Source organism: Bos mutus, chromosome 7, assembly GCF_027580195.1.
Source record: "Bos mutus isolate GX-2022 chromosome 7, NWIPB_WYAK_1.1, whole genome shotgun sequence".
Taxonomy (NCBI): Eukaryota; Metazoa; Chordata; class Mammalia; order Artiodactyla; family Bovidae; genus Bos; species Bos mutus.
Genome location: NC_091623.1, coordinates 102,188,269 through 102,203,683, shown reverse-complemented (window position 1 = coordinate 102,203,683; position 15,415 = coordinate 102,188,269). Strand labels below are relative to the sequence as shown.

The 15,415-nt window shown below is 46.4% G+C and overlaps 1 protein-coding gene across 1 annotated transcript in view; it reads left to right on the top strand.

The window, feature by feature from the left end:
• CCDC69 (coiled-coil domain containing 69) overlaps window positions 1-15,415 on the top strand; it is a 35,418-nt gene that overhangs the window by 5,931 nt on the left and 14,072 nt on the right. Inside the window, exons 2-3 of the mRNA XM_070374653.1 lie at window positions 9,683-9,752; window positions 14,810-14,916. Coding sequence (XP_070230754.1) covers window positions 9,683-9,752; window positions 14,810-14,916 — 177 coding nt within the window. The remainder of the gene's footprint in view (window positions 1-9,682; window positions 9,753-14,809; window positions 14,917-15,415) is intronic.

Below are 15,415 nucleotides of genomic sequence, written 5' to 3'. Positions count from 1 at the left end.
CAGATGCCATGATCTTTTATGTAGCTTCAGTAATTTAGACCTTTATCTAGGTATGAAGTGAAGTGAAAGTCACTCAGTCATATCCAACTCTTTGCTACCCCATGGTCTATACAGTCCATGGAATTCTCCAGGCTAGAATACTGGAGTGGGTAGACTTCACCTTCTCCAGGGGATCTTCCCAGCCCAAGAATTGAACCCAGGTCTCCCTCATTGCAGGCAGATTCTTTACTAACTGAGCCACCAGGGAAGCCCTGGTTTTTGCCCAACCCACAATATAATGTCCTCTCATCCCAGTTAAAGCCAATACAAGCTTTCATACGTATGTGCTGTGACATATATAGGTCTGACAGAGGGACGAACCAGGACTCCACCGCAGGCAGAGAGAACGAGCAAGAGAAAATGAGAAAAATCCATCCATCTTTAGCATAGATACATCTAAATCTCTCCATCACCTGCAGACAAGCCATGTGACTTCTCTCACCAGGTAAATGTGAATCCCTAAAAATCATTTATCTTGTGTCACTTTATTTTCAAGACTGAATCTTCCAGAATATCTAGGCCAAACGCCTCATAATACATCCATCCCACACATCCCACATCCCATGCTTTCTCCCCAGATAAGTGATGTACAGACTGGCCTACTTCCAATTCTTCTTCCCCGGGAGTGAAGTTCTTTTTCAGAGTGTACAACAAACTTTGTCGTTCCTCCTCCACCCTGTGAACTCTACCCCCCTCCTTGAGGAAACAGCTGTGACATCAGAAAAGTTACCTGTAGTGGGCTAAATAGTGTCCCCCCACCCAACTCATGTACACCCAGGACCTGTGAGTATGACCTTATTAGAAACAGGGCTTTTGCAGATGTAATCCGTCAAGATGAGGTCATACTGGGGGATGGTGGGCTTTAGTCCAAGGACTGATGTCCTTGTGAGAGGAAGGGAATGTGGACAGAGAAGCACGGGAGAAGGCCATGTGCTGACAGAAGCAGAGATGGTAGTGATGCGTCTGCAAGCCAGGGGACGCCAAGGGTTGCTGCGACCACCAGAAGCTAGGAAGGACGGATGGAGCAGAAATTCCCTCAGAGCCTCCAGACTGACCCGATCCACCTGACACCTTGACTCTGGACTTCTCGCCTCCAGAACTGGAAGAGAAGAAATTTCTGTTGTTTTAAGTCACCAACTGCATGGCAATTTGTTACAGCAGCCCTAGGAGATGTATATATTTTATTAATTCCCCACCCTCTCTAACCCCTTCCTGACCTGGCCACCGGTTGAAATGGGCAGGGGAGACCCAGTGCCTCTTCTTTGGCAGCAAAGTAGGGAGCACGGCACACAAGGAGGTGCTTGGACACGGCCCCAGTGCTTTCAGACCAGCTGCAGCATCTGCAGGGGAAAGACCACTGGGCCGGGGGTCAAGAGTGGATCCTAGTCCTTCCTGGTTCACTAACTTGCTGTGTGATCGCTACCCAGGCCTTGACCTCCCCACCTGTAAAATGACGCCCTTGGCTGCTTTTAGGTTCCAAGAGAGGTATTGATTCTGTCTGCTGTTCATTTCTTTGTACATGAGTCAAACTTGAATACTCCGTTGTTTTAAAAATTCTAAGAACTTAGGCAAAACTGCGGCTCCCCCTCCTTGACCACAGTAATTCTAGTCTTTTCTCCAGAGATGATGACTGACTGCCCTTGGTGTGTGCTTTTCTAGGTAGTTTTTCCTCTGCATGTTTGTACCATAGAAATCATTTATTTTGCTATTGATATTCTACCAAACAACTTTCCACCTTTGTTGGTAAATACCTACTTTGTTTTTTTAAACAGATGAGTGGCCTTGCATAGTGTCATGTATGGATATGGAGCCAATGCCCCATTGTAGATGTGAGGCTGGTTTCCAGTGTTTCCCTGTTCTAAGTGACCCTGCCCCAAGCACCCTGCAGGGGCCGTCGTCCTCACTAATGGATGCCTCTTTCTCTGCTGGCAGTTCTGAGGCAGGGCGCTTGCCGCCTGTACTTTGCGTGGTGGCTGCTGGGCTATGTCCTCCTCTTCTCTAGGCACTCCAGTCCCCCCTTTTACAGCTTCCCCACAGGGGCTGCTCAAGAACAGAGGGTGGTCTGAAGGGTTCAGGACACTCCCCCCGCAGGCCCTCCTGAGCAAGTACCCCTCCTGCCTTGTCCTGCAGAGAAGCCCTCTGCATGAGGGGGCTGATCGCTGAGTGTGTGCAGCCACCAGCCCTGCTGTGCTGGGAACCAGCTAGCATGACAGGACTGATGGAGGGTGAGGTGTCAGAATGAACTCACTCTGCCGCTTCTTTTGCGTCCATAGCATATCAAGGCTAGAAGGGCCATGATGTATCCCATTGCCCAACTCCATGCCAGAGAGAGGAGGAAACAGAAGCCCAGAGAGGGGAGGGTGCTCCCCCAAGGTCACACAGCAAGCAAGTAGCAAGTCAGGGCCCTGACTCTGGACTCACACTGCGGGGTTTCCCATTGGGTTGGTGAGACAGGCGGATATCCGGCCGTGTGTCTGCGTCCTCAGCCTGTCTCTTCTCCCGTGGTGGCTACTAACACCACTTTCTGTCCTGCTAATTCAGGGTCCTTCTCCCTGATCGGCTGACCCAAATGCCAGAAATGCTGCTGAGTGCTTCTGCCAGCTCTGGCCCCTCCCAGGAGATCAGAGGAGGCAGACCCATGCGAGGCTGATACAGGACAGGAGAAGGTGGGCTGTAGGGAGGAAGGAAGGGCTATGGTGTATTGGAAACCCTTCCCTAGGCCTCAGTCTCTCATCCGTGCAGGAGGGGCTGGGCCCTGCGCTCACTGTCTGGCCTGGGCGGTCTCAGCAGGTGCTTGGGGGGAAGTGGTTCTGTCCTCCCCTGAGACCTTTCATCGCCTGGTCAGACAGGAGGGATGGAGACCACATCCGCCCCTGACTTGGGGTGTTCTGGGGGCATTGCAGGTGTTTGGAGAATAGGCAGGGCCTCCTGACACAGCCGGGAAGAACCTGCGGTTGCTCCTGCCTTTCATTTGGTGGTGTGGTCACGTTGGTGTGTCCCAGGCAGGTACTGGGTGATGCTTGACACTGTAATGTGTAAAATGAACAAGTCAAAGTAAATCTTTAGCTGTCCTGGCTGCGTGAAAATAAAATCACGTTCAGGCATTACTTGGCAAAATACTTCTGCCCATCTTAGAGATGTGGAAGCTGAGGCCAGTGATTGTGGTATTCTTACCTCTGAGCCTCTGTATTCTGGGTGTGAAGGCTAACATTTCTCAACAGCTCTGAACATTTAGGCCCCGCCTTTCCTCCACCCCAGGCCCTGGAGGGAGCCCCTTGGGTCTCCGCCCCCACCTCCTTCCTGCCTCTACCCTCAGCCAATGGGCTCTGCCTGTGGTTGTTCAGATCCCGAAACCAGGGCCCCACCCATGCACGAGTCCTGACACCGGAAAGGCAGCTCTGATGTTGCAAAGGAGTGTGACCTGAGTCCCTTGAGGCTCAGAATTCCCTAAATGTTGGATTACTTGGATCAATCTGGCGTATGCACGAAGGAAAGGGAAGGGCTCTGGCTTAAGTCTGGACTCCCAGGAGGCTCTGATCCTGGTTTGTGGCCCCTCTGACAGGCCCTGCCCACTCCACCTCCGGGCCTCAGTTTTTCCATCTGGAAATAGAAGGTGGGGATTGGATAAGCTGTTTACAGGATCCCTTCCAACCCTATCTTCTGGGTCCCAGTAAGCCTTCCACAGCCAAGGAGCTGGACAGAACTACACGGCCAAGGGAATCCAGGTCTGCAGTTTATGGGGACAGTGGAGGAGCTTGGTGAACTCTCAAGGGTCCTTTGATCACTAAATTCTCTAAGCTAGTCAGGGATAATGAGGCCATAAATCACACCACTCAGTCAGAAATGCACAATGCCTGAAGGGCCATGAAAAGGATGATCGCATGATGGTCTCTAAAGCAAGGTGAGACCAAGTGTCTTCAGGAAAGGCTGTGCCATCCTCAGGGTTCGACTTCCATCCTGGTAGGATCCCGGAAGGAGAGAATAGCTGGGCAGCTTCTATCCAAGTTGCTTCTGCCTTCCTCAGTCTTTCATGGTGTAAGAAATTCCCAGCTCAAGTTTGAGGGAAGTTGAGGAGTCTGTTCCTGATGCTTTAGTATAAGACTATGAAAGTTCACCCTGAATTCAACTTGAATAATACTCAGCAGAGCCCACTGAGACTCTGATACTATTGATGGGTCTTTCATACCATCTGCACTAGCTAAACACTTTGTTTAACAGAGATATTTACTTCTTAAACGTCAAGGATATCTTACAGAATTGGATTGTTGGAGTTTAGGGACCTCTGAGATCAGTCAGTCCAACCTGCAAAATGAAGTTTGCTTCTTGCATGCTACCAGTGATGGAGAGCTCACTACTGCCAGCCCACTCCACCCTCCAAGACAGCAGCCTATCTCTGGGACCATTCTGAGATCCTTCATGTCGCACTAAAGCTTCTTAAAACCTCTAGTCCTTGGTCACCATCCTGTCCTCTGAGGTTGTGGGCCACACACTAGCAGCCTTTACCTCATGGTGGTCCAGAGTCCAGAGTCTTTGTTTTTCACATTTTTTATTTTTCAAGCCTGATCAACCATTACTAGTCCCTCCTGTTAATTTACCCTCCAAAATGCAAGCAAGGTTGAGGGGGTCTTGCCAGGACCAGTCCAAGCTTGCTGCTCTTCCCGCCGCTCTGGGTGCTGTCCTTTTGCTCTGCCTGGACTCTGTGTTTGAAACCATGTTCTGCCACAGACCAGGTTTACCTCCGGTTGACCCCAGAGCAGGGCTCTGGTCCTTAGCAAGGAGCTGGGCCCCAGAACTGTGCATGTTCCCAAGACGGAGAGGCCCTGTTTCCAGCCCTCCTGGTCAAAGGGCTGCCCTGGAGCCCATAAGGAGTGAGAAGAACCTCTGTTCCAACCCTGACCCATCAAAGAGGGTCCAGAGAGGGGACAGCACTTCCCTAAAGTCACACAGTGAAGCTGAGACCTGGGTGTGCTGGCCTTCCCCTCCTCCCAGGTCCATTCTGTGCTGCTAGCAGCCACCTCATAGTGTTCTTCTCCCAAGTTTCCATTGACACAGGAAGCCTCCAGCCCGCTTCCAGAGCTCAGCCGGATGACCCTCTCAGCCTGAGGCCTGCCCCACTCTGCTTTTGGCAGGGGAAATCCTTGTGAGCCCCTCCCAGCTCCCGTCCCTGCCCACTGTAGAGTGAACTCTGCTCCATGACCTCTGAGGAGAAAGCAGCCAAGGCCCCGCCGTGGGAATTTTCCATGCAGTAGTTGCTTATTGATTCCTGCTCAGTCCTGGGCTATGTGTCTTCAGGAGCCTCAGAATCACCTGGATGGGGTGGTAGATCGGAGCTTCCCAGACCGCACATACACCCTCCGATTCTGTAGGTCCAGAGCTGGGCCTGGGAGCTGTGTTAAGCAAGTGCTTCAGATAGTCCTGAAACAGGAGACCTTCTATTAGGCCTCAAAATCCCTAGAAATACTGTCTGGGCATCACAACAGGCATCAAATCCAAAGTCAGTTTCAAAATTGGTCCCTGTCCTCAAGGAGCCCCCTTGGATTAACAGAAGCACGGGTAACTGGGGAACTAATCGCATGGGTGTTTGAACCGGCCTGCTGATAGGAACTAACTCAGCCCTGGGGAGAGACCAAGTAGAAATTATATATGAGCTGGGCCTGGAGGCCTGAGAAATTATCGACCATATGTCATGCTGGGATGGTCTTGAGCAACTTGGGATGGTGTTGAACACATGGTTGTGCCTGTTGGGGCCAGGAGTACAGTAGGTTGTTTTTGGTTTGGTTTTGGCTTAGCAAATTGATCAACATTAAAAAAAAAAAAAGACACTAGTCCATGTTGGCAGAGTTGTAGTAAAACTGGCCTTCTGTATGCTACTAGTAGGTTAGTTAATTGGTAGAGCCTTTTTGAAGTGTAGAGACAGTAACTTTAGATGTGTAAAAGTCTTACAATCATTATGTTCCCTAAGGCATGATTTGAAAATTTAAAAATGAAAATAATGTAAATATTCAACAGTGGAAAGTGAAAGTGTAAGTCACTCAGTCGTGTCCAACTCTTTGCAACCCCACAGACTCCACAGGCTCCTCTGTCCATGAGATTCTCCAGGCAAGAGTACGGATTGGGTTGCCATGCCCTTCTCCAGGGGATCTTCCCTACTCAGGGATCAAACCCAGGTCTCCTACATTGCAAATGAATTCTTTATCATCTGAGTCACCAGGGAAGTCCATTCAACAGTAGATTATTGATTAAATGATTAAATTCATCATACTGAAGTCATTAAAATTAATTATAAAATATTTAATGCCATGTAGTAAATGCTTATATTTAAAAAAATGAGAGGTAAGAGAATATATATAAATTCCAAAAGTGAATAAATGTGTATTCTTTATTACCCCTATATTTGGAAAAAGATGTTTATCAATATTTAAATGTTAATAGAGAGAACAGTAGCATGAGGACTATTATAATGAGTCTTTTTTAATTATTTAAAAATATTTATTTTATTTTTCAAATAGTTATTTATTCTGTGGAGTTGGGCCCTAGGTGTGGCCTGTGAAATCATGGGCTTGAGCTCTCCAGCTGGGGTGTCCCACATCCCCACATTGCAGGGACCTGGACCCCCAGGGATGTCCTAAGATGAGTCTTGAATGCCTTGATTCTGGATGGTTATCCTGGGGGCAGAGGTGCTGTCAGGATCTGGAGACTCAAGCACGAGGCCGTGTCCTGCCTAAGGTCTGGAAGCTGTTAGTGGAGAAGAGTTTTTCACCTTCCATGGTGGTTGTTTGGGAGAAGTTTATCATGAGCTTTATGATCTTATTTCAGGCAACCTGAGGCCAGTGGCAGCCTAAGCAGTCTAGCAAAGCACTGTGGTCTTAGATCCTGCCATGCTTTTTGAGATATAAAGTGATAAAAGTCATCATGCCATGTTTGAGCTGTTAGAATTATGGAGTTATAGGTGCTTTATCTTAGCTAATCCTTAAAATAACCTTGTGAGGAAATCAAGGCTTGGAGAGGCAGTGTGGTCACACAGTGTTAAATTTAATGTTTGAATCCAGATCTGGGTGATTTTAGAATCCAAGAGTTTTTTCTTTTTTTTTCCTTTTCCTTTGCTGTGTTGTGTGGCATGTCGGATCTTAGTTCTCCAACAAGGGATGAAACCCATGCCCCCTGCATTGGAAGCATGGAGTCTTAACCACTGGGCAACCAGGGAAGTCCCTAGAATCCCTGAGTTTTTAACAATACTGTTCTGGTCTCTACTCTTCTGAGACCTGGTTCTCATGCTGATTTTGACATCCAGGCCGCATATGACTGTCTTACCTCCCTGAGCTCCAGTCTCCTCCCTCGTAATAACCCTTATCTCTCAGCGCAGTTGAGAAGAGCTGAGATCAAACACTCGGAGTTTGAATACCATGGGCATTGTTGAGTGAAAGTAAGAACGCCTCACACCTCCACTTCCTCTGCAAAGGAGAAAGCGGGAGCCCAGAGGAGGGAAGAGATTTGTCCGAGTTTGTAGAAGAGCTGGAACTGGAATTCTGGAAGTCTCACTCCCATAAAAACATTGACCAGATTGAGTGTAACCAGGAGTGGCAACAGGGACAAGGCCATCAACCTTTGGTGTTTGTCTGCCTCCTTCCTCCAGCCCAGGGAGAGAGGCTGGCTCCTGTCATTACCCCAGAGTCCTGTGTTGACAGCTTGTTCCTGGGCCAAGCGTCCCCTCTCCCCTGGGCGGGAAGAGATGAGACTTCACAGGGTGGGTGGAGGAGGGTGGCTGGGTTGCCAGCCACTGAACAGACCCTGGGGACCAGGACCTGGGGGAGACACTGTTTCTTGCTCAGTTTGCCAGGCTCAGTTTGCACCAGGCTCTGTGGTGGGCATTGTGGGGCAGGAACAGAAGGTTCTAGAAGCCTTCCCTTCTCATCCATCCCCAACCAGAACTATGCTTTCTAGCAGCATTTCATTCATTCTCGAGTTCAGGAAATTGTTAATAATTTTCATTCTATTAATCACTTAATCTATTATCACAGTAAAAAATAAAGTTTTTCTTTTACAGTGGTAATTCACAATTGAACACTTTCATAGTTTTTTCATGAGTTGACTTATCTAAGTATTTTCTAAAATGAGGCTTAGACTATCTTTTTTTAAAATCAGAAAACTCTTTTGAGGTACAATTGAAAAATAACATACTATTTCAGATGTACAACTGAATGATTCAATATTTGTACACATTGTGAAATGATCACAGTAAGTCTAGCTAACATTTTAGAACATTTTGAAAAGTATACAAAACGGCTTAAATTTTTTTCTACCCCACATCTTGGTCCAGTGACCAGTGCTGGACTTTGACCAACTTTTCACATCTCTGGGGTGAAATGAGAAAATTAAAGGTGTTCATTGTGTGTAACTTTGAGTAAGATGTTATTTCTCCTTTCCTGAAAGAACTATCTCGAGCTTTCCTTAGTAGATTTTGAAAGGTTAAAATGTCTTCTATTTTATGAAATGATAGTGGTAGTCTGCAAATTATTTTTTTTCAGCATTCTTGCTTGTCAACCCATACCAAATCTCCTATTTGAAAATATTATTTATGAAAACCGAAATCTTAGAGCCACTGACACTGTTTTGTGGTATGGAAAACCCTTTTGGGATTTCCCGGGTGGCCAGTGGCTAAGACTCTGTTCCCAGTGCAGGGGGCCCAGGTTTGATGGCTGGTCAGAGAACTAGATCCCACGTGCCACAACTAAAAATTCGCATGCCGCAATGAAAGATCCTGTGTGCTGTAACTAAGGCCCAGTACAGTCAAGTAAATAAACATTAAAGAAACAATTATTTCTAAAAGTTATTAGAGAAAGCCCTTTTGCATCAGTTCTCTCCTCTGATTCAACCCCCACTGACCAAGGTTAAAGTGCTTACTAGGTATGGGTCAAATACTTGACTCTGCCAGATGTCCCCTGATCTGCCTTGATGGAATCCTCTTTTGCCTCAGCCTTCTCATTTTTAAATTGGGGGACATACATATTTCCGGGGTTCTTCTGAAGAATAGCTGAGATAGTGCCTGGTATGACCTCGCTGCAGTATTTCACCTCCAGCTGTCACATTATATACTGCCACCTCCATATAGTTGGGGAAACAGCTCTTCTAGCAGAGAAGAAGCATAGTAAAACCACGGCTTGACGTGTGATGCTCTGGCTTCACTACAGCGAACTTGCTGAAAGTTGTGGTAGCCAAGGGCCCTGAGGAAGAAGGGGAATTGTCTCTAAACTGGGGGTTGGGAAGTTTTAGATACTTAAAGGCCATAACTGGGATGAGCGGAATAGCATAACGTCTGGCCAAGTCCATGGAGAAGGAAGATAAGGGCAGGGAGGGGCCCATGGTTGGTAGCTGAGCCAAAGTACAAGAATCTAAGGAGACGTCAACCAGCATCAAGCTCCCCCCTGAGGGGTTCCCTGGCCAAGATGAAATCCTATCTGAGAACCCCTTCCCCACAGAGCGGGTGCTGCCTTGGGACTGTGAGGAAGAAAGCCTAAGGGAACTGGGTGTAGTGCAGGGGCTGGCACAACTGGAATTCCTATCTTGCCTTTGGAAGAATTACCATAGCATCTATCCTCACATTCACCTCCGACCTTCATCCTCACTGTTATCTCATTTCTTCCAGAGGCGCCAAAGACCAGATCAGCCTCCCAAACCAGAGCCTCAGGAACTGGGTCCCCTCAATGGTGACACAGGTGAGTAGTCAGCCCTATAAATGTCCTCTCTGACATCTGTGAGGCTTCCTACTTTATAATCAACAAACACGATATGGCTATTTAATTATCTCCTGAGATTTTACTTCGGTTACTTTAATAGGAGTATCATTTCTAAGATCAGGGAGGTGATAGTTCTTCCCTGATCCTGGCTATTGCTACCACACCTGGAGTGCTGAGTTTATTTCTGAAAAGTACATTTTCAGAAAAATCTGGAAAAGGAGAGACTACAGTGGAGAAGAATCAGGTTGATGAGGAATCTGGAAACCATGTCCTTTAAGGAACAGGTAAAGAAACAGAAGATGTTGCGATAAAACACAACAGTTCTCTCCAAGTGACTCACAGAGAAGAAAGATGAGCCTTGTTCAGTGTGACCCAGAGGTCAGTACCACAGCCTGAATGTAGCCAAACACACTGGCAGAATTCAGTTCAGTCTCAAAGGAATTTTTTTTGTCTGGTTGATGCTTTAAAGTCATCAGAGCTACTGATAGAATGCGCTCTCCATCTCTGAAAGTGTTTAATTACCACCTGGAGACTATCAGGATATTGCAGATGAAGTTAAAGTACCAGATAAGCAACTGGGTCAGAATTTAGATGTTCTCCAATCTGACTATACATAAGAATTACCTGGGGTAGATTTTCAAAAATACCAATTCTGAGGCCCCACCACAGACCAACTAAATTAGGATCTCTAGGAGTGGGGCTGAAGACTCTGCATTGTTAGTTAGCTAGCTAGTTCAGTTGCTCGGTCATGTCCAGCTCTTTGTGAGCCCGTGGACTGCAGCATGCCAGGCTTCCCTGCCCATCACCAAGTCCTGGAGCTTACTCAAACTCACGTCCATCATGTCAGTAATGCCATCCAACCATCTCATCCTCTGTCGTCCCCTTCTCCTCCCACCTTCAATCTTTCCCAGCATCAGGGTGTTTTCCAATGAGTCAGTTCTTTGCATCAGGTGGCCAAAGTATTGCAGTTTCAGCCTCAATATCAGTCCTTCCAATGAATATTAAGGACTGATTTCCTTTAGGATGGACTGGTTGGATCTCCTTGCTGTCCAAGGGACTCTCAAGAGTCTTTCTCCAACACCACAGTTCAAAAGCATCAATTCTTCAGCGCTCAGGTTTCTTTACAGTCCAACTCTCACATCCATACATGACTACAGGAAAAACCATAGCTTTGACGAGATGGACCTTTGTTGGCAAAGTAATGTCTCTGCTTTTGAATATGCTATCTAGGTTGGTCATAACTTTCCTTCCAAGGAGTAAGCGTCTTTTAATTTCATGGCTGCAGTCACCATCTGCAGTGATTTTGGAGCCCAGAAAAATAAAGTCTGACACTGTTTCCCCATCTATTTCCCATGAAGTGATGGGACCAGATGCCATGATCTCAGTTTTCTGAATGCTGAGCTTTAAGCCAACTTTTTCACTCTCCTCTTTCACTTTCATCAAGAGGCTCTTTAGTTCTTCTTCACTTTCTGCCATAAGGATGGTGTCATCTGCATATCTGAGGTTATCGATATTTCTCCCATCAATCTTGATCCAACTTGTGCTTCATCTAGCCAGCATTTTTCATGATGTACTCTGCATATAAATTAAATAAGCAGGGTGACAATATACAGCCTTGACGTACTCCTTTTCCTATTTGGAACCAGTCTGTTGTTCCATGTCCAGTTCTAATTGTTGCTTCCTGACCTGCATAGATTTCTCAAGAGGCAGGTCAGGTGGTCTGGTATTCCCATCTTTTAAAGAATTTTCCACAGTTTATTGTGATCCACACAGTCAAAGGCTTTGGCATAGTCAACAAAGCAGAAATAGATGTTTTTCTCGAACTCTCTTGCTTTTTCAATGATCCAGCGGATGTTGGCAATTTGATTTCTGGTTCCTCTGCCTTTTCTAAAACCAGCTTGAACATCTGGAAGTTCACGATTCACGTATTGTTGAAGCCTGGCTTGGAGAATTTTGAGCATTACTTTACTAGCGTGTGAGATGAGTGCAATTGTGCGGTAGTTTGAATATTCTTTGCCATTGTGTTTCTTTGGGACTGGAATGAAAACTGAGCTTTTCCAGTCCTGTGTCCACCGCTGAGTTTTCCAAATTTGCTAGCATATTGAGTGCAGCACTTTCACAGCCTCATCTTTTAGGATTTTAAATAACGCAACTGGAATTCCATCCCCTCCCCTAGCTTTGTTCATAGTGATGCTTCCTAAGGCCTGCTCGACTTCACATTCCAGGATGTCTGGCTCTAGGTGAGTGATCACACCATCGTGATTATCTGGGTCGTGAAGATCTTTTTTGTACAGTTCTTCTGTGTATTCTTGCCACCTCTTCTTAATATCTTCTGCTTCGGTTAGGTCCATACCATTTCTGTCCTTTATTCAGCCCATCTTTGCATGAAACGTTCCCTCAGTATCTCTAATTTTCTTGAAGAGATCTCTAGTCTTTCCCATTCTATTGTTTTGCTTTATTTCTTTGCACTAATCACTGTGGAAGGCTTTCTTATCTCTTCTTGCTATTCTTTGGAACTCTGCATTCAAATGGGTATATCTTTCCTTTTCTCCTTTGCTTTTCGCTTGTCTTCTTTTCACAGCTATTTTATTTGTAAAGCCTCCTCAGACAGCCATTTTGATTTTTTGCATTTCTTTTTCTTGGGGATGGTCTTGATCTCTGTCTCCTGTACAATGTCATGAACCTCCATCCATAGTTCATCAGGCACTCTGTCTATCAGATCTAGTCCCTTAAATCTATTTTTCACTTCCACTGTCTAATCATAAGGGATTTGATATAGGTCATACCTGAATGGTCTACTGGTTTTCCCTACTTTCTTCAATTTCAGTCTGAATTTGGCAACGAGGAGTTCATGATCTGAGCCACAGTCTGCATTGTTAGTGATGGTAAGTCCCTGTAGTAAGTAGCACCCCGCACACAAGTTGGGACCAGTTTGGTACTGCTGACCAACATTTGAGATCTTGAGCCAAATGGTTTATGAGAGCCTGGAACTCCATGATCATGACCACTGCCTCCTCTCAGCCCCCCTCCCCGACACCCAGGGCTCCTATCTGATGGACTGACCACAGCCTCTTTCTTCACACTTCTCACTGTACCTTGTAACCAACCTGGCCTATGAAATTCTATAATAATATTATTGCTACATTTATAACAATGCTAATCTAAGCCTCCAATGCTGTCATGAGCCCTGAAAAACATTTAAAGAACAGTGAAGAACATTTTTTTGCCACATCACGCAACACGCAGGATCTTAGTTCCCTGACTAGGGATCAGACCTGTGCCCCCTGCAGTGGAAGTGTGAAAGCTTAACCACTGGACCATCAGGGAAGTCCTGAAGAGCACTCATTCAGCACCTCCAAATGCCTGGCGCTACACCTACTGCTTTAGTTTTTTATTCATTTGTTTGTTGTAGTTTTAGATTCCACAAATAGGTGATTACCTACAGTATTAGTCTTTCTCTGACTTAGTGTGCTAAGCATAATACCTTCTAGGTCCATCCATGTTGTTGCAAATAGCAGCATTTAATTCTTTTCTATGGCTGAGTAACGCTCCTTTGTATGTGTAGACGTTTTTTGTTGTACATCTTATTTATTCGTTCATATGTTGAAGATCCTTAGGTTGCCTCCCTGTGTCGGTACACTTACTGCTTTGATGCATGAGCAGACAGAACAACATGGTAGTTCAGAGTGTTTGCTGTGAAATCAGCTTGCGCAGGTTCACAGCCCCTTACCCCAGTTGTGGGCTGGGTAATCTTGGACAGGTTGCATAATTTCTTTGTCCCTCAGCTTCCTCATCTGTGAAATGGGAATAATCACAGCACGCACCGCTCTGGGTAGCTCTGAGGATTCAGTGAGTAATACCTGGGAGACACTTGGAGCAGATCCGGGCATGTTTCTGAGCATAATAAGCTCCTGGTATCCTTTGTTATTGTTGTTTTTGTTTAGTCTCCACATTCTTTACATGCTGTTGTTATTTTCATCGCCATTGTTTTCTGACTTAATCATCTCAATAGCCCTATGAGGTAGGTATTACTATTATCCTGATTTAATGTATTAGGTAACAGAGGCCCGGAGAGGGTGGATCCCCGCCTTAGGTGAGACCCAGAGCCTGCTGGACTCACCAGAGTGACATCACCAGGCCTGTTTCGCAGTTTCCCTCATCAATGGCTAGATTTCCTGTTTTCAAGGTCTTCTTCCTGCTCACAGCAGCCTTTCTGCGCTGTGAGGTGTCACACAGACACAGTGCCCAAATAGCCCCTTAGTGAGGAGAGGAGAGGTGAGGACGGTGGTGCACGGCAGAACCACATCCTGGATGGAGGGGGAGGCCGCTGTTCCTCAGGCCAGCTTCTGCTGGACACTGAATCACACACTGCTACTTCTTTGGCTTCTTCAAGAAGAGTTGGAGGACTTCCCTGTAGGTCCAGTGGTTAATAATCAACCTGCCAATATAGGGGACACAGGTTTGATCCCTGGTCTGGGAACTAAGATCCCTCTTGCCACAACTGCTGAAAGCCGTGTGCCCTGGAGCCCCTGCTCCACAAGGAGAGGAGCCACCACAGTGAGAGGCCCCTGCACTGCAACTAGGCATTAGCCCCTGCGCGCCACACCTAGAGAAAGCCCACACAGCAATAAAGACAATAAATAAATAAATAAAAGCTTAGATCAGGACTTTTAAAAAAAGCTGGAAATCTGTAGGATTAAGTCAAAGCTGCCCAGTTATTAAGTCAGCCACTGTTTTTTTAATTTAGACACTGGATGGAGCAAACAGCACCTTTATAGGCTGAATGTGTTCAGTGAGTCACCTGCTCTCCTGTAGATCTTAGGGGCAAGATGAGGCCTCTGGCTCCTCCACTTCATGAAGGAGGGTCTCCAAAGGCAGGGAGATTTAAGGAGCTGCCTCTAGAAGTTGATCCCCCAACTGAAACTATTTTTGAGGGGGAAACCAGGCTCCCCACACCGTAGCTCCTGCCTCCCACACCCTCTCCATTGGGCCTGGACCCAACCTCACTCTGTGATTTTTTTCTCCCTCACCAATAGCCACAACTGACCATGTATGTGCATCTGAGGAGGCTGAGCAGCACCAGAAGGCTATCACCAGAATCCTCCAGCAACATGAAGAGGACAAGAAGAAATGGGCGCAGCAGGTAAGTCCCAAGCTGTTTCTTTTCCTCCTGCTCCACTAACTTCATTAAATTCCAGAGCAAGACCAACTTTTGGTTTTATCATTGTTGCAAGTATCTCTTACTCCTTTTGCCCAGAAAAGAGTCCTATATCTGTTGAACAAATATTTGTAACTGTGGGCATATAATTTGTTTTATTTATTCTATGCAATAAAAGTGGGGAACCACCAACATAGCAAAGGTCCTTCTGCCTTCAATGGCATCAGGATTAGAAGATTCCAAAATCTCTTTCCACATGGTAAATCTCTGGAAGCCCCCTCTTAAGCCCTAAAGAGGGAGAAGTCAGTCACATCAGCTATGTCTTGGAGGCCTTGTGCCCTCTCTGTGCCCTCATAGGAATGTACACATTATTTCCATCACTCAGATCAGTGGGGCTGGGGGGACTCTGATCACCAACCTCCAAAAGGCTCCAGGGGTGATAAGTGGATAAGTCAGGCTGCCCTGAACCTACTGAATCTCATTC